Source organism: Pan paniscus, chromosome 1, assembly GCF_029289425.2.
Source record: "Pan paniscus chromosome 1, NHGRI_mPanPan1-v2.0_pri, whole genome shotgun sequence".
Taxonomy (NCBI): Eukaryota; Metazoa; Chordata; class Mammalia; order Primates; family Hominidae; genus Pan; species Pan paniscus.
This window is the reverse complement of record NC_073249.2, coordinates 90,545,129-90,572,656: the sequence shown is the minus strand read 5'-3', so window position 1 is coordinate 90,572,656 and position 27,528 is coordinate 90,545,129. Positions and strand designations below refer to the sequence as shown.

At 36.9% G+C, this 27,528-nt stretch overlaps 1 protein-coding gene across 1 annotated transcript; it reads left to right on the top strand.

Moving 5' to 3' along the window:
• The first annotated feature begins 2,797 nt into the window (after positions 1-2,797).
• FCER1A (Fc epsilon receptor Ia) lies at positions 2,798-27,286 on the top strand. Its single transcript, XM_034951929.4, has 7 exons — positions 2,798-3,118; positions 8,969-9,006; positions 21,577-21,690; positions 22,125-22,145; positions 23,008-23,262; positions 25,067-25,324; positions 26,832-27,286. Exons 3-7 carry the CDS (start codon positions 21,627-21,629, stop codon positions 27,014-27,016), a joined length of 783 nt encoding a protein of 260 aa, XP_034807820.3. The 5' UTR covers positions 2,798-3,118; positions 8,969-9,006; positions 21,577-21,626; the 3' UTR covers positions 27,017-27,286.
• Positions 27,287-27,528: the final 242 nt, after the last annotated feature.

The window sequence follows — 27,528 nt, the reverse complement described above, 5'->3', positions numbered from 1 at the left end:
GAGGAGAATTTTCACAGGTACTCTGCCTCACTAGTAGAGTAAACTGTCTTTTACAATTTCTTCAGAATTTTAAACTTTAGGGAACCGAGTTTACACATTTCTCCCTCTGTCCCCTATCTGGGGAGTTATTGGGCATCAAAAATCTCTCATTTTCAAAAAAAGTATAACAATAATAAATAGTTCCTATGGCACTTTTTAGTTTATAGAGTTTTTACGTGTATTCTGTAGCATCATAACAATCCTGTGTTTTAGGTAATTATTATCCCTTTCTTGGTAAGACGCCCAGGGTTAGATGATTGCACAAATTAACTCGATCTTTTAATTCTAAGACTAGTGTGATTTGCCCTATACCACAAGTGCCTAAGAAGCAACATAATCACAAAATAAATGAGAAAGAAGATACTTTTTGTTGCTTTTATCAAAAAGAATTAATGCATTTCTCCTTGCTCTTGAGAATGAGATTACATTGGGAAAAAAATGAAAAACTGGAGAATCTTAGAATGCTTTCTCTAGATAAATAAATATTATTACATTAGTGACAATCCACGTCCATTCTTCTTGGCTTGATATTTTTGCTTCCAATTATTTATTTTAAGGAAATAATCAGAGATACATATTAGGATGTATATCTAAAGACATTTTTATATTATTTATTGGTGAAGTCTAGAAACAATGTAAATGAATAAAGGAATAATTGAATTAATTATAAAATATCCATCTGATGGGAACTATGCAGCCATTAAGAATCTACAAAGTGCTGACATGAAAAAATACACTATATAAGTAGATTGATTGACTGATTGAGAAATAAATTACAGACCGCAAGTTTGTAAAAATAAAAAGAACCAGAAAAGAGATGAAAGGAAAAGAAAGGAAAAACATTCAATGACACATATGCCATTAAAAAAGTAAATATAACAAAATGCTAAAAATATGTCTTTCGAGTAGTGCATGGAGAATCTATCGTCTATCATCTATCTATCTAATATCTTCTCTATTACAAATACTATCATAAATATTTTTAATACATACATACTAATATATTATGAATCTAATATTTAATGAAATATTTAAACATTAAATATTAATGCAAAAATTAATAATAAACCATATTGGAAGAAAGTATTAATGCTGACTGTTAATTACTACAGTGGGATGCAAGTACTTGAGTGAAGGCAAATTTCAGAATTTTCTTACTAAAGATTTTGAAGAACCAAAAAATATTAGTTTCAAAATGCTGAGAAAAATATGAAGCAAAATATGTGTTTATTTTCCTTGAAGATGTAGGAACGGGCCAGTTCTTAACCATTCCTATGTAACTGATATTCATGGTGTATTACTGAGCAAGATAAACCTCAAATGTCTATGTAACTAGAAAGTCAATCCTACCTACACTAAGCAGAATGAAAAAAATAAATAGGTGACAGAAGAGAAAAGATTGCACTAAGTTTGTGCATTCCTGCAATTGCAACTCCTTTCTCATCATCCCCTTAGGTAAACAATGACTCACCAAGATAGCAAAGGTCCTCATGAGTGATAACGCTAGATTAGTAGGATCATGATAGCTGAAACAAAATGCCAACTTCCTTCTGTGGAATCCTTGTCACTGAGAAAAACAACATTTTGCAACACTTTCTGTTCCCTTGTATTTTGGATTGTTAGCTAAAAATATCTCTCTACCCCTAAAATTTTTTTTTTAAATGTTCTTCTAGAGAAATCATTTTCTGCCTAGACCTGACAATGAATTCTGGGCCAGAGGTTAAAATTATTCATTTCATTGTTCAAGTCTTTCCAATTGGAAGCAAGCTAGAAAAGCCCAGGTGCTTCATAGTTTTCAGTCCTTTGAATATAACTGAATCATAGGACCTTAGCGTTAGGTGGTAATTTTAAAAGCACAGCATTTCTCATGAACAGTCCCTCAAATTCTGCTTCAGTGCTTCCAATGATTGGAAATTCATTACCTTGTAAATAAGCATTTCCTCTTTTTTTTTTTTTTTAAAGATACAAACTCTTCTTGAAAAATAAAACCAGGCTTTTTAAATTATAAAAGTGCTCATAGGGGGAAAAGCATGGGTACAGAAGGATATAAATGGAAAAGTTCATTTTCTCCTCTACATTTTCTTGGCCAGAGGTAAAGATGATTCATGGGTTTTTGTTGTTAGTATTGCTGTTTATTTCTGTCCAGAAATATTTTATGTACAATCATGCATATTTTCACATCATTTCAATTTTACGCAAATGGAATTAGGCAGTACATACCAATTCACAACTAGGTTTTCCCATATATTATATCCTGACTACTTTCCATAATAGTATTGCGATCTATCTCACTCTTTCTATTTCCAATGGTGCACATTATTTCATTATATAGATTAATATAGCTGTACTATCATCACTTCTATTTTGATTGACTTTAATTCTTAGAAAATATTAATTCCTATCAACTCGATATTTATCTCCTTGCAACTTACCACCTCCCACATCATTCCACTTTCTATTTTCTCTTCAATATGATTGCACTTCAAATATTTGAAGATCATTATTATGTCTCTGCTAAATTTCATGTCCTTCAATCCATTACCACAGCAAGACAAGCATGAAGAAATGTAATATTAATGGACATGAGATTCAATATAACCAATCAAATACTGAAAACCATACAGGGAAAATAGTAAGATTTTGAAAAATGCACATGGTGTTTCATTTTCATTTACTTCTGCCAAAAGCACTCGCTGCTTCTGACCTTGGCAATAGGAAGGAGAAGGAAGCACTTTCCAGATAGTGATCTTTAAAAGGCATGAAAGGACTGAGTCTACTCAGAGAAAGCAGGTGAAAAAACCTTGTATTCAAGAGGCATTTACAACGGAAGCAAAAACACACAAAATGAGAAAAATCCAGTTCTCTCTAATATCAAAGAGAGCCTCAAATTGTTGCTATGTTCCTGAGGCTTGGGACATTGGCTCATTTGGCTTGAGAAGTGGCCCAGGGAAAAAATACAGTCTCTTAAACTGCAGATTTCAAGAGCTGTGTATATTTATTTTCCCCAAGGAGAAGAGAATCCCTCTGCCCCAAGTCACCTGAGATCATCCTTTTGAGAATTCCTCCATGCTACTAAGAGGTAAGGAAGGTAGAACCTGAAGGCTGGTCTCAAGAGTTTCATTAGAAATGTGGGTCGCTGATGAAGGAGATGTTTTCATTTGCCTACTGACTGTTGGGGATTGTTGGAGTGTAGAAACTAATACTGCATTGAGTTTTAATAAAGTAAACCACGTGAATACTGGGTAAGCATACAAAGGGAGGACCTTAAATTTAAGTTTCTCAGTATTGGAGAGCAGCTAGCTTCCTGAAACTTATTTATATAAATAATATCAGGGTAATCAAAAGGTTATAGGGGCCGAGACATCTGTCATCCCACTTCAGCCTACAGCAAATTTCCTTGAGTCTCACTGACATACATCTCAGCCTTACTTTTCCATTTAGGGAGATCCATCACCCACACCACACTGGGAAAGGGGAGAAGACACTGTCAGAGCCCTTCCTTGTGCTCCCTTTGGTTCATTCTCTGATCCTGCTGGAGGGGGAATGAAACAGCCACGAACTTCCAATAAGTTTAATTTCTGGCTCAGCACATCCTTCTCCATTCATACAGTCTCTGCACCCATGTGAGATGTTTGAGTAACATTTCAGCCACTCTGTAAAAGGGGACAAGCCCACAAGGGCCTTCAACCCAAACTAAGAATTTTTAAATTCTGAGTTGGCCCTGTTTTCTCTCTGATTACAAACATAATGCTTGTTCATTATAGAAAAAACAGAAAAGGAAAAATAATGTAACGTAAATCACTTGTGATTTCCAATTTAGAAATCAACATCATTAACATTTTGATGAATAGGTTTCTAATCTTTTATGCATTCATATGTGTGCACCTGTCTATATACACATGTATTTATGTTTATGGTAAAAATGGGATGATTATTACTTTTGTAGCCTTTCTTCTTTTTAATAATATGAGATCATGCTATACAAACTTCCTTATATCCAGTTTACTTTTTCTCTTAGCAATGCATTTTGAAACTTTCGCATATCAATAAACATTTTCCTACATTATAATTTTTAAATAATTGCCTTGACTTTTATTACAGGAATGCTCTTTATAATAATATGGTTTGTTTGGATCAAGATTCAAATGAGCACTGCTTATTGCATTTGATTGTAACTCGTTAAAAGTTTTTTTGAGTCTAGACTAGGGTTTCTCAACAGTGGTGCTGTTGACACTTTGAACCTGCTAATTTTTGTTGTGTGTGTACGTGTGTGGGTGTGAGGTGAGTTAGGAGGGGAGATGGTCTTCTGTGTTACAAGATGTTTAGCAGGATCACTGGCCTCTACCCACCCAGAGGACAGATGCCAGTAGAATCCTTCTCTCTTTTCCCACTGTATTGGAAAAAATAAAAAATGTCTCTAAACATTACCAAATATTGCCTGGAGGGCAAGGGTATTTCAACATCCCATTGCCCCCATATTTTAAAAAGTCTCATTTACACATTAAAAAGCCAGGTCAAAATCTTACTTTCTAGATGGCATTTACTCATAGTATCATTAAATTTGTTATATCTTCTGTACTTTTTATAAATTGGAAATTAGTTTTAAAGGCTTAATTAGATTCAGGTTCAGCTTATTAAATTATATTAGATATATTAAACTGGATATACTATAACCTGTAATATAGTATATTAAACTATGGACTATATTAAACTATATATAAAAACACACATAGAATTTGGTGTATATATCAGTTTAATATATATATAAATTATAAATTTGATAATCAAGTAAAGTTGTCTGATTTAACAAAAATACAGGACATCCAGTTAAATTTTAATTTTAAATAAATAGCATAATTTTTAGGATAAGTATGTTACAAATATTGCATGGAATATACAAAATAAATTATTTATTGTTTTTTGAAATTCAAATTCAGTGCAGCATTCTGTATTTTATCTGGGAACTCTAATCAGGAGACACATACTGTTTTGTTGTCTTACTCTAAGCAAAGCTGATTTCAAAATACTACATTGTACCTCATAAATACAAACAATTATTATTTGTCTATTAAAAAATAAAATTTAATCCAGGCACTGTGGCTCATGCCTGTAATCCCAGCACTTTGGGAGGCCAAGGCAGCCGGATCACTTGAGATCAGGAGTGTAAGACCAGCCTGGACAAACCAACATGGTGAAACACAATCTCTACCAAAAATACAAAAATTAGCAGGACGTGGTGGCGCGCCCCTGTAATTCCAGCTACTCAGGAGGCTGAGGCAGGAGAACTGCTTGAACCCGGGAGGCAGAGGTTGCAGTGACCCGAGATCATGCCACTGCACTCCAGCCTGAGTGACAGAGTGAGACCCAGCCACCAAAATAAATAAATAAATAAATAAATAAATAAATAAATAAAATTTAAATGCATGCACAAAAGCTAACTGATCAATATTTCAGGTGGCAACAGCTTGCTCCTCCATTCAAATGGATCCATCAACCTTTATCATTTAATTTATTGATAAATTTTGTCTAAATCATTTTTTTTTTTGAGACAGAGTCTCTCTCTGTCGCCCAGGCTGGAGTGCAGTGGCGCAGTCTCGGCTCACTGCAAGCTCCGCCTCCCGGGTTCATGCCATTCTCCTGCCTCAGCCTCCCGAGTAGCTGGGACTACAGGCGCCCGCCACCACGCCCGGCTAATTTTTTGTATTTTTAGTAGGGACAGGGTTTCACCATGTTAGCCAGCATGGTCTCGATCTCCTGACCTTGTGATCCGCCCGCCTTGGCCTCCCAAAGTGCTGGGATTACAGGCGTAAGCCATCGTGCCCGGCCTAAATCATTTAAAATTAGGAGTTGCAAAACGGTGCTTTCTTAATCATGCCATTTCTTTTACATTTAGTCAATGGAATTATTTTATATAGAAGAAGTTTCTTTCATCATTTAGCTTGGGGTGCAAGCTAAAAATGAGTAAAATTGGAATTTAAGCCTCAATCTTCTAATTCTGATCCAGTGTATATTCTATTACATCCAGTGAAAGAAACTATTCTGACTACAAATAGTCATAATCCAGCAAGCCTATGTCCTATAATTAGCAGATATATGAGATGTCAGGAACATATTATAGGGGGAGGAGGCAGTACCTGCAAACTGAAGCAAATTTATAAGTGATTTCCTAAGTAAAAAAGATTAATTCTCTAGAAATAAGGAGTAAACGATGGTGCCCAAAAGAGAAAAGAATGATGCACAATTGAAAAATCTAGGGCATTTTTTCATTTCCCTCCATGCTGGCCACAAATTCTGAATAACGCATGTCAAAATAACTCATGCTTCCAACTACATAGCCATGCATGTGCCATGTAAAACCAAATTGCTTGTGGCTTCTGAGAGGACAAGAATTTTGGTTCACAAACACACTGTAAAAGGCAGGGCAAAGAAGACTCTCTTTTCTTTAGCCATGTGACTAAGGTGGCACAAAGAATTTCAGCTTCCTTTTTACTCATTGACTTTATTATACTGTATTTCTAGTTAATTAAATTTACAGTCAAATATTCTGTGGTTAGAATTGTAGAAAGAGTATTAGAAGTCCATCTCTTTCCCATACTTTACATATTCTCAAGAGGACTGGCAGGCCATCGGTCATAAAAGAAAATATTCTGTGATACTAATTACCATAGAAATTAATTAAAGAATATGTCCTGGATGCTGGTTTTTCTAAGTACAGATGCAAAGACAAGATTGGTGGTTTCCACAAAGGATGAATAATTGGAGATAAGGAGTTGTCCAGCATTCTCTAGTGCTCTTTTAGAAATATGCATATATAAATATGTACATGTAGATAAACATATTTATAGATGTCTATATACACATAGTTATATATATTATTTCATATATTGTATATTATATATAACTATATAATGTATTATATATAAATATATAATGTATTATATATGTATATAGGCATATTTACATATGTATGTATATTTATATATAAATATAAAATTATATATTATATATGTGTGCAGATAGATAAAGACTTGCCTCTGAGGAAGGAAAGGATGATTTATTAGGTTGTAATATCTTGATATAATAATCAATGAATTAATTGCTCATTTGCCTCTCTAATAAATACATATTAAAAATCTAAGCATGCTCTCTGCTGTGCTGAGTATCAGATAAAGAGCAATGAACTAAACTAATATAGTCATTGACTTCAGTGAGGATGTGATAAGGAGCTAGACCAGGAAAGATGCAATTTTCATATATTGTGATACATGCTATGATAAGGTAAGAATGGAGTAATATGAGAGCAATAAGTAATCTTCTGGCATGCATTTTAATATATGAATTGCTTACATTCACCAGAAAGTGAAAGCCATATGGAAATGACTGGTCTGGTACACTTACTGTTAAAAATGAATACATTCACATTCTAAGTTATTTTGTAAGTTTGAGTAATGTCTCAGAGACTGGTCAGCTCCAGTGAGTTTACCATTGAGATCTAGGGCTTGCATGGTAGAGACACAGACCCTGGATCATGGGGGCTACACCAAGATTTTTCTAATTACCAAATTCATCGGACTATTCTTGGTTCTTTCCCTACTTCATAACTGAAACATTTAACACTATTAATCACTCTCCCTCTTGAAATGCTCTTCTGCCTTGGTTTTGTGACACTACTATCTCCTGGTGTTTCTGTTAGAGTTTACTAGATGTGGTCATTTAGCACGTAGTGTGCATCTGTCAGTCTGCGCTGCAGAAGCGATGGTGAATGTCATTTACTCTGGTAATTCAGTTAACCTGGGTTGTCAACAGAGCTCTACTGCACTCTTATCATTTCAGTATGTGATTAACCTAAATATTTTAACCATCCACTAACTCTATCTCATCATTCCAATTTAATTCTCTCTGTGTTACTACCTGGTATATTTTGTTCAATAATTTGTTCACTTTTTAATTGACTTTCTCCCCATGATGGACTATAATAATCCTTGAGGGCGTCTGTTCTCTCATCCTTTCTTTGGTCCTGTATCTTCAACTAAAGCAGCAGCAGAAACAACAACAGGAGCCTCATAATTTAGTACTGCATTTTCCACTAATTAATTGCTTAGATATATAATTCTCACAAAACATTCTGAGGGGTTCGGGCTTCTCAATCCCTAAAATGAAGAAATTTAAATTGGTTATGTCTATGGTCCTTTCCTTTTTAACATTTTTCCTATACTTTAAGACTTATGATAAAAACTGATTAGGAAACTGGAAATAACATGTCTTCCCCAAGTCACTTCTAAGAAATATCCCATGGTTATCGTCAGTCCTGCCATCTTTCCACTATTCTGCTTCCAACTCCTTTCTTTCTTTGACTTCCACTTTCAAATCTATCACCACCTCCTGCTGCTCTTTCTTTTCTGCCAGCTCAGAGTCAGAGGCATAGAAGGCAAGGTTACTGTAGATCTTGAACTGTCAACCTGGCAGGCAAGATAGGAGAATGAAGGACTCATCAACTAGCCAGTAGCAGTCACTGCTCTTTAGAAGCCACCTTAGGACCAAATTGTTCAAGTAACTGAACTGTTATCTTCCTGAACTCCTGCAATTCTAATTGCCAGAAAACATCTAGATGTTGGGCCTGCAGAGGACCTTAGCACACTTGTAGTACAATCTTTCCATTTCATACACACAACTGTGTTGAAAGAAGTCTCAACTTGTGAGGTGTAAACATGAAATCATTATTTTTGAAATTACTACTACTGCTGTGGACCCATTCTTCTTGGGCAGTAGCCTCCCTTAATGACTTCTTAGACTAATTCCATAACCTTTTAATCACTTTATGCTACTAAAACAGTCTCATTGGAGTTATTAGGCACAATCAAATCTAATTAATTTTGATTTTATAAAATTAATCAATTTAATTTTATCTTCTGTTCAAAATTCTTTTCAGTCTCCAGCATCCTCCACCTGTCTACCACCGAGCATGGGGTAAGTTTATGGCTCCAGTGGCTTGTTATGTGTTGGGAGGTAAAGGGTGATGGCCACACTACTCACATCCCTCCCTCTTCCGGATATCAGCCCCTTCCTTGAGAGTAGGAAGAAGAAAGCAACTCTCCATGCTGTATTAGCTGTCGGCTCCTTGTTTTGTTTTAACTGCTATTCCTGTGTGAACACTACCTCATAAGTGGAGGTCAGATTGTGGTAGTGTAACCTTTTTGCTAGTTGTCACCATTTCTCTAGCATTATTCATTGTTCTTTCTCATTTGCAGTGATTCAAATATAGGTGCTCTCATGGGAATACCTTTGTAGGTTCTCCAGAAGAACCTATGTCCCATGCATCTGCACAGCAAAAAGAATGACCTATTAACTTATGGTTCAATCAATTCTACTTTCCTCTGCTCTCATTGCAGGCCGCCCACTCCAGAGCCTCTTGTTATTAGAGTTCCCCTCACCCAGAGAGTGTCCCCTTTGAGGGAGAGGGACAATATGGCTTAAGTTCTTGTCACTTTCCTTTATGCCCACCTAACTCAGGGGTACTTAAGTAGGTGCCACACAATGGAGGCTAACTCTAGCACCCTCTCTCTCAGGTCCATTACTTCTAACCTGCCTTTTCCTGCAAACCCTAGCAGTGTCAGATTCTCCATCAGTACCCTAGCAGTGTCAGATTCTCCATCAGTATCTTGCCTCATAAATTTTAAGTCAAAAGATGACCACAAACTCTCAACTTATTGGAGGGAATAATTAAGTTATCCCAAATGTTGTGGCCAAAGTGCTGGAGCACCTTGTTGAATGCCTTTCTTCCTCATGTTTAAGATCCCTACCATTCAGACCTCTAAGCTTCAAATCCTGGCTTTGCCATTCACTAGTTGTATAATCTAAACCTCTCTACCTCATTAAAAACAAGGATGCTGATAGTACCTGTTTCATAGGATTCCTGTGAGTATTAAATAGGATAAAGCACAATGCCTGAATACAGTCAGTGTTCAAAAAATATTAACAGTTACCTGTGCTCATATTTTTATTAGAACACATCCTAGTTTCTCCATTATTCTTCCTGCTTATGGAAATCAAGTTTTTAATAAAGTCATTGTGGTTTGGATGAACTCCCTTCTTCTGCATTTTTGTATTCTACGCAGTATTCCACATATTGCTATGCACATGGCAACTGCTTAACAAATCAAGAAATACATTGCAGTTTCTCTGATATAATGCATTTTTCTGAAATGCAAATTAGTCTATATGCTATAGGCAAGCCAAGGAATAATGTCAATATAACATTGAAGTTGGTTGAAACAAGATTTTTTTCTAGCAAGTTAATATTTTGAACTACCAAGGAACAGCTAACACAAATCTTACTAGCACAGTAGAACATGGCAAGGAATAGAATATTCTGCACAGTAACTATTCACTTCAAGGTTTTCTCTTGGCTTAGTTTTACCGCAAGTGTATCTTGAGCATGTTTGTTCTCTGGTTTTCCCCTGCTTTTGTGTATTTTCTCTTTGTCATCTTCTTCCACCAACCTTTGAAAGTGATCAAGTCCTAGATTTACTGTTAATTTTATTTATTACAAATTTAATATATCTTTTTAACTGCATAGTTCATTTGGTAGAAATACTAATGTTTATGTTACTGCTCTGATGGTAGGTTTTCATGATCTGTAACAGTCTTTTTTTTCCTCTCAAAGACTTGTTAGTTTTAGTTATTTTTGCAGAATGCAAAACAATTTAAAAAAATAAATGTGTGTTACATGTTATGGCAGAAACACCTGTGTTATGCTCAAGAAAGATTTAAATTGAATGAGTGAAAGCCACTTCTCTCTTCTTGATTATGCAAGGGCTTAACTTCTTCAATTATTTAACTTATACTTCCCTTATTCCCTCTCTGCTTACTGAATTATTCCTGTTAGCTAACAAATACAATCCAGCATCTTATATAAAACAAGAATCCTCCCTTAACCCCACATCTTCCTATAACACCATCCCACAGCAAAACTTCTCAGAACATTGTCTGCACATGTTGCCTATGCTTCCTCAATTCCTATTCACTTTTTTAGCCCACGTCAGTTTGCTTTTTACACATATTACTCCACTGCCATTGCTAAAGTCCCAAAAACTTCCATATTGCTAGATTCAGAGGATAATTGTATTCTCTATTTTACTTCACCTCTCAACAAGATTCAATGTAATTAACGATTTCCTCTAGAATTGTACTCTCTTCTTGGTTTTAGTGACATAATTCCCTGTGAGTTTTCTTACCTTACCAGCTGTTTTCTCTAGCCTCTGTTCTGGGTCTTCTGATACTCATCTTCAAGATATTGAAATTTCCTAGAGTTCTGCTCTGAGACTTTCTCTGTTGCTTAATTTCTTTTTCTCTCTCTTCAGCTGACCTCATCTTACTCAGTGGCTTTAAAGTATGCCAGTGATTCTCTACTTTCTCTACTTTGTATCTCTAATATAGACATTTCTACTGGTCTCCCAACATTTTTTTTGTAACTGCCTATTTAGCACAGATTCTTAGATACAATAAAGATGCTTCAAATTAAATACTTCCCAACCGGAACACTTGGTTGATTTCTCCCCCAATTCTAGTACTTCCCTTAAATCTAGTACTTCCCCAGTCTTCACCATGTAATTACTGTCTACCCAGTTATTACAGCCAGAAATTTAAGAATCATATTTTATACTGTCTGTGCCCTCCAATCTGTCAGTAAGTCCCATTAATATATATCTCAAACCCATCAACTTTTCTTTATCTATACTACCACTTCTCTAGACTATCTATCATCATATTTTGACTCTTAACCATTTCCCAATATCTGCTCAAAAAACCTACAGATTACATGACGACATACCTATCTATATATAGATAGATCGGTAGACGTTGAGAGAATGTGGGTGTATACACATATACTATACATATACATGTCTATGGTTTGAGTGTTTATCCCCTCCAAACTTCGTGATGAAACTTAATTTCCAGTATGGCAGTATTGAGAAGCAGGACCTGTAAGAGGTAATTGGTTCATACAGATTCTGCCCTCATGAATGGATTAACCTAATTATGAATTAATAGATTAATTGAATAATGGGTTATCATGGGAGTGAGACTGGTGGCTCTAAAAGAAGTGGAAGAGAGACTAGAGCTTACATGCTCAAGCCCCCCCTTGCCATGTGATGCCCGGTGCCACCTCGGGAATCTGCAGAGAGTCCCCACTAAGAAAGAATGTCCTCACCAGATAGACCCCTTGACCTTGAACTTCACAGTCTCCAGAACTTTAAGAAATAAATTTATTTTCTTTATAAATTTCAGTCTCAGGTATTCAGTTATAACCACAGAAAATAGACTAAGACATACATGAAGAGCCATCAAACTGTATTAAGCAGGGGAATATATATACATACACACTGTGTATGTGTGTGTGTGTGTCTGTGTATGTGCATTCTTTTGCTTCACACAGTCCGGTGGCTCTTTCTTAGCTTTCAAATAAAATCCTAACACTTTTTCATGTTCTGCCAGGCCCTCATGATCTGGCCCCTATGTGTATCTCCAATCTCGTTTTATGCCATTGGCCTTCTACTCGCTATGCTTCAGCCCTAATGTCCTTCTCTTAATTTCTTTTTTTTAAATTTTATTATTATTATACTTTAAGTTTTAGGGTACATGTGCCCAATGTGCAGGTTAGTTACATATGTATACATGTGACATGCTGGTGTGCCGCACCCATTAACTCGTCATTTAGCATTAGGTATATCTCCTAAAGCTATCCCTCCCCCCTCCCCCAACCCCACAACAGTCCCCAGAGTGTGATGTTCCCCTTCCTGTGTCCATGTGTTCTCATTGTTCAATTCCCACCTATGAGTGAGAATATGCGGTGTTTGGTTTTTTGTTCTTGCGATAGTTTACTGAGAATGATGATTTCCAATTTCATCCATGTTCCTAGAAAGGACATGAACTCATCACTTTTTATGGCTGCATAGTATTCCATGGTGTATATGTGCCACATTTTCTTAATCCAGTCTATCACTGTTGGACATTTGCAACCTACTCATCTGACAAAGGGCTAATATCCAGAATCTACAATGAACTCAAACAAATTTACAAGAAAAAAAACAAACAATCCCATCAAAAAGTGGGCGAAGGACATGAACAGACAATTCTCAAAAGAAGACGTTTATGCAGCCAAAAAACACATGAAAAAATGCTCACCATCACTGGCCATCAGAGAAATGCAAATCAAAACCACAATGAGATACCATCTCACACCAGTTAGAATGACAATCATTAAAAAGTCAGGAAAGAACAGGTGCTGGAGAGGATGTGGAGAAATAAGAACACTTTTACACTGTTGGTGGGATGGTAAACTAGTTCAACCCTTGTGGAAGTCAGTGTGGCCATTCCTCAGGGATCTAGAACTAGAAATACCATTTGACCCAGCCATCCCATTACTGGGTATATACCCAAAGGACTATAAATCATGCTGCTATAAAGACACATGCACACGTATGTTTATTGCGGCACTATTCACAATAGCAAAGACTTGGAACCTTCTCTTAATTTCTGCAATTCTCCAAAGTCTTTCTTTTTATGGGGACTTTCAACTTCCCACTGCTTGAAAATTCTTGTTCCAGCCTTTGTCTTGTTTCATCCTATCTCGTACTTTAAGTCTCTACTTAAAAGTCATTTTTCATCAAATGGCCTTTCTTAACCCTATTTAAAACCGATTGTCCTTGTACGTCTATGGAGCAACATTATTTACTTTTTACAAACGTTAGTCACAAGCTGTCACTGTTCTGTTTACTTATTTATTTTCTGTTTTCTCCAATAGAAAGTCTTCTCCCCAAGGGGAAAGATCTTGTTTGCTTATTATCTCTCTTGTATCACCAGCAAATGACAGAGTGCTTGGAATATAAATACTTGTTGAACAAAGAAATGAAAATATATGATGAAGAATGTTCCTATGCTGAAACTAAATTTTTGTGTTAGGTTTAGTGACAGAAAGATCAAGTAACAGGTCTGTATCCATATTTAAGCCATTTCTTTATTTGTCCATAATAATTCAAGCTCAGAGATTGCCTGTTTGGAAAAGTATATTATAAAAAACACTATTAATAAACTTCAAGACATAGTTTGCTCATTCTGAAAAATTAGAAAATATAATTAGCCAAAATTCTACCAGCAAACTACAATCAAATGCTAACTTTAATGAGATAGCCCTTGATAATTCTGAAGTTATCTTTTTTCTCTTAAAGATAAATTGGCATCATGAGATTATTGAAATATATGGTTGATTAGTATAAATTCAATTTAGGAATTGAGAATATAAAAATTATTTATTTTACATTCTGTGCTATAGACTTCTAATTAACTGTTGCCCCTTGGGTCATGCAGAGAAGATTTTCTTCATGTATCTTTCTGCAACGTGACTGTGCTATTACCTATGATAAAGAGGGTTGTTCTGCGTTTGGCAGCCCATTCTAGGGTGGGCCTTGTGTCAGTTTCTTCTTTTGTCCACCTGTCTGTGAACAACATAAAACCCTAATTCATAGGTGCAGCATGACTTAATTTGTCGGTCACTAGATGCAGTTGTAAATTGCAAACAAAAAAATGGAAATGCAGATGTTGAAATAAAGATGCAATTTTTGGTTATGAAATGGTCATCTGAATGATCCATATTTATATTCATTTATTTATTATCAATGAAAAATGTACAAATTTTCTAATTAAAAAACTTACAAATTCCTAATTATAATAAACACTATTCTATGGGAATGACCACCAAAATGTCCCAAATTTTATGTCACTGCATCTATTTCTAATATTCAGTCTAATATTCTAATCACAGACACTCAATATTCATTTGTTTTCTTGAACCTCTATGATAATCTGCAAGTGTTTCCTGTTTTGGAAGAGACAAAGGAAAAATTGTGATGAATATCACTGGAAACTGCGGATCAGGGCCCCTATTCCATGTTTCTCTGGCCCTTTTTTCTTCTTCAGAATTTAGCAGTGGTTTTCAATCCTATAAGATCACATTTGATAGCATGCATTTATTCCTGTGTTTGTAAGGCATAAACCTGTAACCATACTACAAATAGTGAGAATATTGCTGTGAAACTGCATACTCTATGCACTCCCAACAATCAATAATAGAAAATAAGTGGTGATCAATGATGCTAGAGAAAAGAATAAATTATATTTCTAGTTTGTCTATAAAAATGATATTACAATATCTCTGTCTGAGGAAGAGGAGATCAAATAACATGTAATAACAATATTTTGAAAAGGAAGAGGATGGTGGAATATCTGTTTACTTTTTGATGAATTTTATAATGTTTATGTCATTTGTCAGCTGGTATATTTTTAACCTTTTGTGATTAACTTTCTTGTCCTAAATAATAATTTTAATATCTAATATTGTATTCAAAAATTTCTACTGGATTTTTAAAGGAAGCCCCCTTAAACTGTTTAAGTTTCAGGGCCTCAAACTGGATCTACCTCTGCTACCTACACACACATATATTTTTTAATCAGTAAAATTCCCAGTTTTAATATAAAGAAGAAATAAAGGGAAATAACATTATAATAAGAAAATATGTCCTTCATGAATATGAGTGCTACAAAAACAGACTGATATGAGAATAAGGTATTGGTGACACAAATATCATGAACAGTGTAGCTACAGGTGATCTGATTTTCTGAAACAGTGAAAAATTCAAGGATGTTTTTCCAGTAAAAGCCAAGAATAATCTTTCCTCAATATACATGGTAGTTTCTTTTCTGTAAAATACAGTATGTATGAGAAATGCAAAAGATGCTTTTGTGTTTTTCACAGTCGTGTTTAAGGCTCAGATAATTATAAAATATCTGGCTGCACATTGAAAAGATGTGCAGAATCAGGCCAATTATTTAGTATGCAAGGCTGCCTTCAGTATTGCAGGGCATTTGTTTGCCTGCTAATGCTACAAATGTCTCCTGTATACTCATCATTGAAACAAGCAACCCTCAATACACATACATACATTCTCATGCATAAACTTACATTTCCTAAAGGCCTTTTGTAGGTGGTAACACAGAGTATGATGAGAAAGTTTCAGAATGCGTCCTGCCCCTCCCACTGTTCCCATCCTCACGCATACCCTCTTTCACGCACTAGAAACACACGGGTCACAGAACTGTTTAGCCAGAGTCCTGAAAAATTAGGTCTTCAAAAGTTGCCTATTAAAATGCAAATGTCCTGGTCTGGGCTAAGATCTCTCATCCTTATCTGTTAACGGCCTAAAAGGATTCCTTTAAGAGATTTCTCTTTCCATTTTGAAACTGTGTAATTCTGTAAGGAAGCATAAAATAAACCTGGCCTACACTACATTTGGCTTGAGGGCTGACTCTGCACAATGGGGATTTCTCTGTCTAGTACCACACCTGAAAATGATCTTCAAACTTCCTAACTCCACTTCTGCAGGCATGTGTGTGTTGGAGGTGTGGGTGTGGTTATGTGTGTGATGATGTCTGTCTCATTGACATGACTACTGCTGTGTGATCCTGGTTGCATCCTGTGAGAACAAGGTTTTGCCTTCTGGACCCACCAGTGGCCTTCCAGGTTCTTCATCCTCAGGACAGACCTGGAGGATGGGAAAGGAGGCTCTCTCTCTGCTGCTCTCAAGTCTAACCAAAGGCTTCTTGCAAAATAATTATAATATTCATGAAAACTAGTATATGTTCTGTTCTAACCACCTCACCACATTACCTCATTTTATGCTGATAACCACCCTTAAGGTAGGTACTATTACTATCTCCATTTTACTGGTGAGAAGGCTGAGGCAAAAAGAGTTTGAGTGGTCACAGCCGAGACTCAAACTTTAGAGCTTGTTCCTAGCCTGAACTCTTAATTAATCTTGCACTTAATTTCTTTAAATTATCTATGGCTAAAGTTTTATTTTTATTCTTTTAATTTTTAAAAATTTAGTGTGATATTCTGGTATTTTTTTTAGCTGGGTATGGTGGCACATCCCCATAATCCCAGCTTCTTGGGAGGCTGAGGTGGGAGGATCACTTGAGCCTGGCAGTCCGAGACTAGCTTGGGCAGCAGAGTAAAACCCAGTCTCAAAAAAAATTTTTTTAAAGAAGGAAAACTTTTTTATACTACAACTTTCCTTAAGGATCTTCCTCAGTGGGCTTATAATATTGTTCTCCCCATTATGAAGAAAATGTCAGCTCACTTAACATCTGTATCTGTTGGAAGACATGAAGGTAAGTTTGAAGCCCTTTGGGCTTCTTGGCTGAAATATACTATTTATAAGGTAGAGGTCATGATCAATTTGTTTGAGTCCACCTTGTGGTTCAGATTGTACCCTTAACTACAAGACACCACAGAGATGCTTCATCGGCAAAGTGTGAGTGGCTGATTACATATCTTGAAGACAGGCAGCTTGATATCTAGATGCCCACACCTATGCACTATAAAAGAGTGTAGATTATGCTCAGTGATATGCCTTGGATGTTTTGTCCCCTCCAAATCTCATGTTGAAACGTGGTCCCCAATGTTGGAGGTGGGGCCTAGTTGGAAGTGTTTGGGTCATGGAGGCAGATCTCTTATAAATGGCTTGGTGCCTTCCCCATGGTAATGAGTTCACATGAGAGCTGGTTGTTTAAAGGAAACTAGAACCTCCCTTTTCACTCTCTTCTTTAGTAGTCCTGGGAGTTTCCATTTATTTCCTTTGGATTTATTACTTTTAGACCCATTCAGGTCAAGACAAGAAGTAAAAAATATGAAAGTCACTGACTTTCTTGTGAAAATCTAACAGGCAGTCAGCATCTGCTATTGATGCTCTTTCTTAAGCAGAAACTCCTGTTCAGGGTAGCAAAAGAAAGTAAATGCAGCTGATATCCTCCTGGCCCTAATAACATAGAGGAAAAAGGAAAGAATCCCTCTCTCCTTTCTTCTCTTTAGGCATGTCCATGAAATATACATAGCTAACATACCAACAGTACCAACATTGTGTGGCTGTGAGTTGAGATGTCATGGCCTGAATCAAGAAAGGGAACTTACAGAACAGAAAGTTGGTTTAGATCAGTGATTTCCTATTTGTGGGTTATGGAACCCTTGAATCCAAGGAATTTCTGCATGAGGACTATGAATCCATGTGCACTTAATCACAAAGTGTAGATTCAATGAATAAAGACATCTTTATCTATCTATCTGTCTATCTATCTGTCAATCAATCATCTATCTATCTGGTCATGAGCATGGGCTCTTAAGACATATTGCCAGGTTCAAATTCTAATTCCTTTACATAGCAACTGTGTGCCCTGGGACAAGTTACTTAACCTCTTCATGCTTTGATTTCCTTATTCTTAACTACATAGAGTTGGTGGTAGGAGGAAAATAGATAGGACATGTTGCATAGTTAGCCTTGTATTTGATCCTCAGGGAGAGATCAACATTTGTTAGGTACATAAATATCACGAGCAGACAGGCATTTTGCACTTTCATCATTTCATATTCAATTTTATATGGACCTCACCTTGTTTTAGAGAACTTTGAGAGAGAGAAGGAAGCCAGCAGATTGATTTGGTTTTTCTGCTTCCCAGTTTTGGAGAAGGACATAAAGGCTAACACACTGTATAGGCTGAGCCTTGATCCTCCCTCTGCCAGGCACGTCCCGAAACACAAAAGTTCCTGCCCAAAGCCTTTCACGTTGGATCCAGTTGCAGGGGCACCTCACAGTCCTCAGGCCCTGTAGCTCATGTACAGCCATTTGTTTCATTTTTCCACTGCTACAAAATGAAATATAGATTAAGGCTCCCAACATCAAATAACAGGTCCAAGTTTGGGCATAGTGATACTCTTTATGTATTGAGCATGCCTGTACCCAGAATCAGAAGCAAGAACTGAAATTTAGACACGCCTTATTGATTTCAGTGAACGTGTGTTCCTGATGTGGACAGGCTGGGTATGAGAAATTAGTAGCAGCACACTCCACCCAGATAATGGATATGAAACTTGAAGGACATTTTTTTTATATATAAGATAAAAAACCTGTGGAATTCAACGGTGTATCAGCCCGTTCTTCCAGGGAGGAATAGAGCTCTTGTTTAATGTTAGTGTTAATGTGTTCCTTCTGCGTTCTTGTTCTGTTCTTTTGGGTACCTGTAGTTATATGCTATGGAAATTAGGGTATGGCTTTTTCTTTCCGATGCTGTTAATGGTTTGCTTTTTTTGGGTGGGGGGGTGGGCTGGGAAGATGGGTAGTTTGGTTGCTTTTTAGGCTTTAATGAGCTGCTTTTATTGGACTGCTACATTTTTGCTGTTACTGCTACCAAAGCACTTCCTTTATTTCAATACCGGACACTTAAGCAAAAGCTTTAGAATGATAAATCCAAAGTTTCAGAAAGCTTTCGAAATGAAAGTGGCCTCCCTAACTCCAAAGCTTATACTCTTCGAACTAGGAATAGTACCTCTCGATGAGCCCTGCTCCATCTCCCATCTAAGTAGGAGCTATTTAGATAACGACTTCAGAGGAAGCCTTTAAATAGACTCTTTGAGTCATGGTAAAATGACTCTCTCTGAGGGACAATTTGATTGTAGGTTCACTGTCCTAGGAAAAAGGAACCCAAATTTCCCCTGGCAAAGTCTCAACAAAGTGGTAAAGTAGAATCTTTCCCTGTCTCTTCCAGGGCTTAGGGCTTCAAATATTGCCCTCTGACAGCACCTTAAAACTACATCTTCCCTATTTCCTCCTCCTTGTCTTCTCCAATCCTATCCAACAACTTTCTGCATTCTGTTCTTTCCTGATTATGCTCTCTTCTTCGTGACTGTGGAGAGGATTGAGATTGCGTAGATATATTAAACTAGCATAAGATGTTGTTTATCAAATTAAACATACTATGTAGGTTGACAATAACTTTAATCCAGTCAAAATTCATATTTCTCCTATAAGTCTTTAATAAATAATGATAATAAAGAAGGCAAAAAAATGTATTTATTGACCATATTTCACATGCCAGATGCTGTGCAATGCATTTTACTTCTTTTTTATCTTATTAAATCTCATAATATAATCATGACCTGGATACCATTATTGTCCCTGTTATACAGGTAACCTTCAATCACATAAAAATTAGGAACATTTGAATTCAGAGCTTAAAACACAAATAACTTGTACTTTTCAAAATAACTTGCTGTTACCTTTAAGGTCTGTCATTAAAACATAGCATGTCCTGGGCTCAGTACCTAATCTTTCTTATCTGAAACTTAAATTCCTATTTATTAACCTTTTTAGCCTTATATTTTCTAATTCCATAGAAAACTAAAGGTTTTGGTTAGATCTTCATGTGGAATGACTGGTTTCATTCAATAGACTTAATTCAGCAGTCTGTGGGGAAGAGAAAGGTATGATAGAATGGTTCCTCAAGTGCTTCAGATGTGAAGTGGGTTTAAATATACTGTCCCTGTCTTCTTCAGAGTTTTGGTAAAGATAAAATAGAACACTCATTTAAAAGCAATCTTTGCAAATGACAAGCCACTATAGACGTTAATAGAGTTTTCATTTCCAGTATTATCATTAATATCAGATCCTGGAAGAAGGTTGAGCCTTGACCTAGAGCAAAAAAACAGAAGAATTAGTAAAGGAATCCTGGAGAAAGGCCCTGCTGTGTATTTAAAGAAGAAAGGGAGATCATGTTGGGAAATTATAATATTAAAAGTAAACAAAAGCTAGGAAGTAAAATAAAATAAATTATATGGCCTAGATCCCCATAAGTAGCTTTATGGTTTAACGTCTGCCTTCCTGTGTTCTGAGCCAGATTAGGGCACAGTAGAGAAAGAGGAGTCTCTGAAAATGTTTCCAATTTGGCTGGTCAGACAGCGGATCATCAGTGAATCAGATGAAAGTTTGTGGATTTATGCACTAACTGATCAGCAAGAAATTAAACAAGAAAAGTGTTGGTAGTTCTGGTGAATCCCAAAAGAATTTGGCAGTTGCTAGCCATGCTCCTGAATATGTATAAATGAATAGTACATCATATGACTAAGAGTTTGACTTAGGGGTTAGATTTTATGTGTTTGAATCCCAAATTAGTTATTTAATAGTTGGCACCCCAAGACAAGTTACTTAACCTCACTAAGATTCAGTTTTCCTGTTTATAAAATGTAGATAGTGATAGTATGTACTTTATAGGATTATCGTGAAAAATAAATGAAATATCAGATTTATTTAGGATAACACCTGGCATATGTTTGGTATTCAGTAATTAGTTGCTGCTGTTTTATTCTGCCCTCCCTTGCATCCCACTTTTCTAAGTTGTAAACTAAATAGTTGTACACTGATTGACAGATTAAGAAAGGCTTGTGATTGTGCTAGACCTATGCCTCTCTCTCACCAGATTCCAGGTGTATATGTGGAGGTGGGATAGGGAGTGGAGTAAGTGGGTAAATATTAAATTGCCCAGTTGGGCACCATCCTGAATATTATCTCTAAAGAAAGAAGCAAAACCAGGCACAGCTGATGGGTTAACAAGATATGATACAGAAAACATTTCCTTCTGCTTTTTGGTTTTAAGCCTATATTTGAAGCCTTAGATCTCTCCAGCACAGTAAGCACCAGGAGCCCATGAAGAATATGGCTCCTGCCATGGAATCCCCTACTCTGCTGTGTGTAGCCTTACTGTTCTTCGGTAAGTAGAGATTCGATTACCCCTCCCAGGGAGGCCCAAATGAATTTGGGGAGCAGCTGGGGTAGGAAGCTTTACTGTGGGTGGTGACTTTTTCTAGGACATGTGCGAACTATTGGGCATTTCCCAGGGACTCTGTAGTGGAGCCAAGCTGGAAAGCAGAGGCAAGTGGGCTGAGCAACACCTAAGGAGGAAGCCAGACTGAAAGCTTGGTTCCTTGCATTTGCTCTGGCATCTTCCAGAGTGCAAATTTCCTACCAAGGAAATGAGGGTAGAGGAGAGAAAGAAGCTCTTTCTTCCCCTGATTCTGATTCCTGAAAAGACGGTTGGTCCTTAAAATTCCATGGATGTAGATCATATCCCCACACCCAGATTCTAGTCCTCTGGCGATGAAGAAGACTGCTGGACACTAATGTATCCTCTCTGGACTTTTGCAGCTCCAGATGGCGTGTTAGCAGGTGAGTCCTCTGTTCTTGCTCCCTTGGTGTTTCAACATGTCTGGGCATTGCTTTCCTCTCACTATTTTCTTAGTCCCATCACTTCTGCTTTCTAATGAGTATGAATCTGTTCCTTGGCCAGCCTACTTTCCCTCTCCACCTTGCCTTGTCTTTCTCTTTTTCCCTGATTCATTGCATTCTCTCAAGTCATTCTCTCCTCTGTTTTAGTCAATAACCACGTCTGTTATCACCCTTTTGTTATCACCATGTATCTACTTCTTTTGTCTCTGTTCAAATTTGCACTACATCCCCTTGTTCCAGGAAGCCATTCAAGACTGACTTTCTTAGTGCCTCTCACTACTTTCTGGAACTGACATATGTTTTTCACTCTGTATATACTTACAATTAAATAGTCATAAATATTCAGAGCTTGGAGAAACCTTATATTTCATCCAGTCCAGTAAATTTATCCATCCATAATTCACTCATTCATTCACATAATAAATATTTAATGTAACAATGGTTGAACATGGCAGATAGTGTTTCTACCTCAAAAGAGATTGCAGTCCTCATTTACAGATACTGAATTGAAATTAACAGAAGTAGAGTGAGTCAGCTCAAATCACATAGTGAATTGGTTTCTTTGTTTTTAAATCTCCTGCATATGTGTCCTGTCTTTCTCCCTGTGTTGGGCGTTCCCTGGGGCACCAATACTAATTTCTCCTTCCCCTAGAAATCAAAACAGGGTCTTATCACCAACAGAATAAGGACAGGTTGACCACTGATTGTCAGAATATTGCTTCGTTTGTACTTTTAAGCCTAGACAGTTTTCAATGACTTTTTTTCTCTCTGCATGTCTTTTCATATTTTTATCTTCTTGAAGTCCCTCAGAAACCTAAGGTCTCCTTGAACCCTCCATGGAATAGAATATTTAAAGGAGAGAATGTGACTCTTACATGTAATGGGAACAATTTCTTTGAAGTCAGTTCCACCAAATGGTTCCACAATGGCAGCCTTTCAGAAGAGACAAATTCAAGTTTGAATATTGTGAATGCCAAATTTGAGGACAGTGGAGAATACAAATGTCAGCACCAACAAGTTAATGAGAGTGAACCTGTGTACCTGGAAGTCTTCAGTGGTAAGTTCCAGGGATATGGAGATACAGATCTCTCATGTGAGGGATGGCTCATCTGAAGATGGGAAAAAACAGGTTATTCCAAGGGTTAGGACACCAGAGTGGGATTCAAGGCCTCTCATTTTTAAGACCCCTGCATTGTCTGGGCACAGTGGCTTACGCCTGTAATCCCAGCACTTTGGGAGGCTGAGGCAGGTGGATCACGAGGTCAGGAGATCGAGACCATCTGGCTAACATGGTGAAACACCATCTCTGCTAAAAATATATATATATAAAATTAGCCAGGCGTGGTGGTGGGCACCTGTAGTCCCAGGTACTCGGGAGGCTGAGGCAGGAGAATGGTGTGAACCCAGGAGGTGGAGGTTACAGTGAGCTGAGATCACGCCACTGCACTCCAGCCTGGGCTACAGAGCAAGACTCCATCTCAAAAAATAAATAAATAAATAAAAAAGACCCCTGCATCTCTTTTCTTCTACCCCCTTCCCTTTTGATTACTTGTATGCCTTCTTTCAATATTCTAGTCATCTCTCAATATTATTCCTCCACCCTATTTTCCTCTATCTTTTCTGCCTAGATTCAGGTATATATTATGTGGTCAAACAGCATGACATATATGTGAACATTTCAAAGAGCTGTGTATCTGGAATAGGATCAAAAGGTTTGACTTAAAGTTTTGCTCTGCATAATCCATATGCCATGACCTGAATATTAGGTTGTACTCTTCGTTATGAAACATATCTGGGTACATTTCCTTATGTCCTCTATTGTTACTTAAGAACACATATTTCATGCTTGTTTCATTTTTATCACTCCTACTGCTAACAATTAGCATAGCATGCTTAGGCACATGTGGCTTAATTAGCAAATGTTGAATAAACAAATTAATGATTTTGAATAGTGACCAATAGGTCTCTTTTATAGTCTATATTTTTCTCTTGAGTGAAAAAAAATGTTTCAACCTCCATATGTAAATTCCAAACACAAACTAAAGCAGTGTAGAATAGCTTCTTTATTTCCTGGAGTAGGTTCTAGAGAAGTCCTCAAGGATTGGTCCTAAATTAATTATGCTTATTATGCTAGCGATATTTCCTTTCAAAATTCTCCTTTAATTAATGCTTGTTAATTTTTACAAAAGCATTAACCATAGAATGTGATTCTTGTCTTTCACTGACTCATTAGTGACAAATATTTGTTGAGTACCTACCAACTCCTAAGTATTGCTACCAACTCCTAAATACTGTGTTGGGCATTCAGAATAGAATGTAGAACTAGACAGGGTCCCTGACTTCTTGGAGCACAGAGCTGTATGGGAAGAGGACATTAAATAAAGAATTACATAAGTAATTAATTTAAATTATACATGTTTTGAAGAAGTTTTTTTTTGACAACTATAATTAACACTAGAACTGGGAAGTTTCTATAAGGTAAGAGAGGACAAAATAGACACTCTCCTAAGCTAAAATTCCCAAGAAAGACTGTTTATTTTCCCCTAACTAACTAGAACTAGCAACAGAAGATCTGAAAGGAATTCTGGCTTTCAAGTGTTCCATGTATGGACTCAGCAGGGAGGTCCGAGAGGCTTTGTGGCCCCAGACTGACTTTTCAGGAGGGGAAAGGATTTATCAATACATAAGACAGGCTCTAAGCATTATTTTGTGCCCTTTAAAAATCCACTTTATGAGCCAAAAAGTGAGTTAATGATAATTCATAGTTTCTGACACATGCTCTATGTGTGGCTCTCTTTTATCTATTCATTCTCTCTCTCTTCATTTATTGTTAAATAAATAATGTAATGAATGTTCTTCAGACTGGCTGCTCCTTCAGGCCTCTGCTGAGGTGGTGATGGAGGGTCAGCCCCTCTTCCTCAGGTGCCATGGTTGGAGGAACTGGGATGTGTACAAGGTGATCTATTATAAGGATGGTGAAGCTCTCAAGTACTGGTATGAGAACCACAACATCTCCATTACAAATGCCACAGTTGAAGACAGTGGAACCTACTACTGTACGGGCAAAGTGTGGCAGCTGGACTATGAGTCTGAGCCCCTCAACATTACTGTAATAAAAGGTGAGTTGGTAAAGGAAAGGAAAAGCATCCATAGCAGGGGAAGGAAGAGAGAACTTCTGAGCCTGAGCAATTGCAGCTTGTAGAAGGGAGGCACCTGTGATACACTGGAAAGCCTACTAGACTTGCAATGAGGAGACCTGGGTGATAGTATATATCTCAATCTCTGTTTCAAAGTCTTGACTTGTTAATTGGTGATAGTAATACCTGCTTACACTATGAAATTTTTATGAAGATTAATGTGGTAATATTTGTGAAATGACTTTGTAAACTGTTAAGCACTACCCAAGCATAACAGATTGTGATTACTATTTTGATCTCAAAGTCATCTGTTGCTCCTGGGGAAAACACTTATATTTATCAAATTGAAAAAAAGTTTCAAAGTTGAATGAAGAAAGGATATAAAGAGCTTGAGGAGCCCATTCCAGCTTAGGAGGGCTGGGAAAGGAAACCAGCATGTCAGTAAGCTGTGTGCCTGTGTATTGAGGGAGGAGGGAATGGACTTGATACGGAGAGGGTAGGGAGGTGGACTGCCTCTATGGCCTGTAAGAAAAACTGCTCTCTCCAAACTCTTTATAAGAGAGGGAGCCTGTGAAGTATTCACTTTTGAAGGAGAAAGTTAGACTTTTCCTTCACACACTTTGTACATAATAATGTTTAAAAAAGCATGAGGTCAAAATACATAATTAAGTCCTAGCAGTTCTCTGTTAACTAATTTGAGACCGAAGTGCTATGTACTTGTCTCTAGGCTTCCAGTATCTTCATCTGTAAAACAGAATATTTGGTCTAGACTCCATTAGAATCATTTGTTAACTTAAAAAATATATTGATGCTCATGTCTCATTTCTTGAGATTCTTATTTAATTGGTTTGGAGTGCAGCCTGGGTATACGTATTTTTCACAGGTCTTTCACATAATGGTAATGGGTAGCCAATATTGAGAATCACTTGTCTAGGTGATCTTTAAATGATTTCTGGATGTAATATTCTGAGGCTCTATAATTTGAGACTAATCACAAAAATCGGTACAGTGTATAAACAGACTAACAGAACCACAAAATAATAGAATTGGAAGGCAATTTAACTAGTGCAATTTCTTCATTTTGCCTAACAGGCATGTAAGAAATGATGATTGATTGATTGAGTAATAGGCATTGAAGACCCCTGTCCTCACTTTGTCCCCTTTCCACCCCTTAATTATATGTGAATTCTGGTCTTGTCATTTCCAAGAAGGGGTTTATCTTTCCTGTTGTCTTCCCCACTGGGCACGGCACACTGGCTACTGGAGTTAAGAGGAAATGCTTAGGACTCCCTATGGCTCCAGGGAGCACCAACAGAGCAACTCAACCTAGTGTTAATCTGAGTGTTTTCTCTATGCTTCTGGATGCCACATCATGCTAAAAATGAAGGACAAAGCTTGGTCTTTCTCTTAGGGAGGATGAAACTCTGAACCTCATTCTTCAGTTCCCAAGATGAATTATGTTTCTCATTGCATCTGTGTTCCACTACAGCTCCGCGTGAGAAGTACTGGCTACAATTTTTTATCCCATTGTTGGTGGCGATTCTGTTTGCTGTGGACACAGGATTATTTATCTCGACTCAGCAGCAGGTCACATTTCTCTTGAAGATTAAGAGAACCAGGAAAGGCTTCAGACTTCTGACCCCACATCCTAAGCCAAACCCCAAAAACAACTGATATAATTACTCAAGAAATATTTGCAACATTAGTTTTTTTCCAGCATCAGCAATTGCTACTCAATTGTCAAACACAGCTTCCAATATACATAGAAACATCTGTGCTCAAGGATTTATAGAAATGCTTCATTAAACTGAGTGAAACTGGTTAAGTGGCATGTAATAGTAAGTGCTCAATTAACATTGGTTGAATAAATGAGAGAATGAATAGATTCATTTATTAGCATTTGTAAAAGAGATGTTCAATTTCAATAAAATAAATATAAAACCATGTAACAGAATGCTTCTGAGTATTCAAGGCTTGCTAGTTTGTTTGTTTTCTACTAAAGGCAAGGACCATGAAGTTCTAGATTGGAAATGTCCTCTCTTGACTATTGCAAGTGCGATCTAGGAATGAAAAGACATAGGAGGATGCCAGTGAGGTGGATCATTTTTATGCTTATTCTTCAGCTTACTAAATATGAACTTTCAGTTCTTGGCAGAATCAGGGACAGTCTCAAGACATAGGACTCT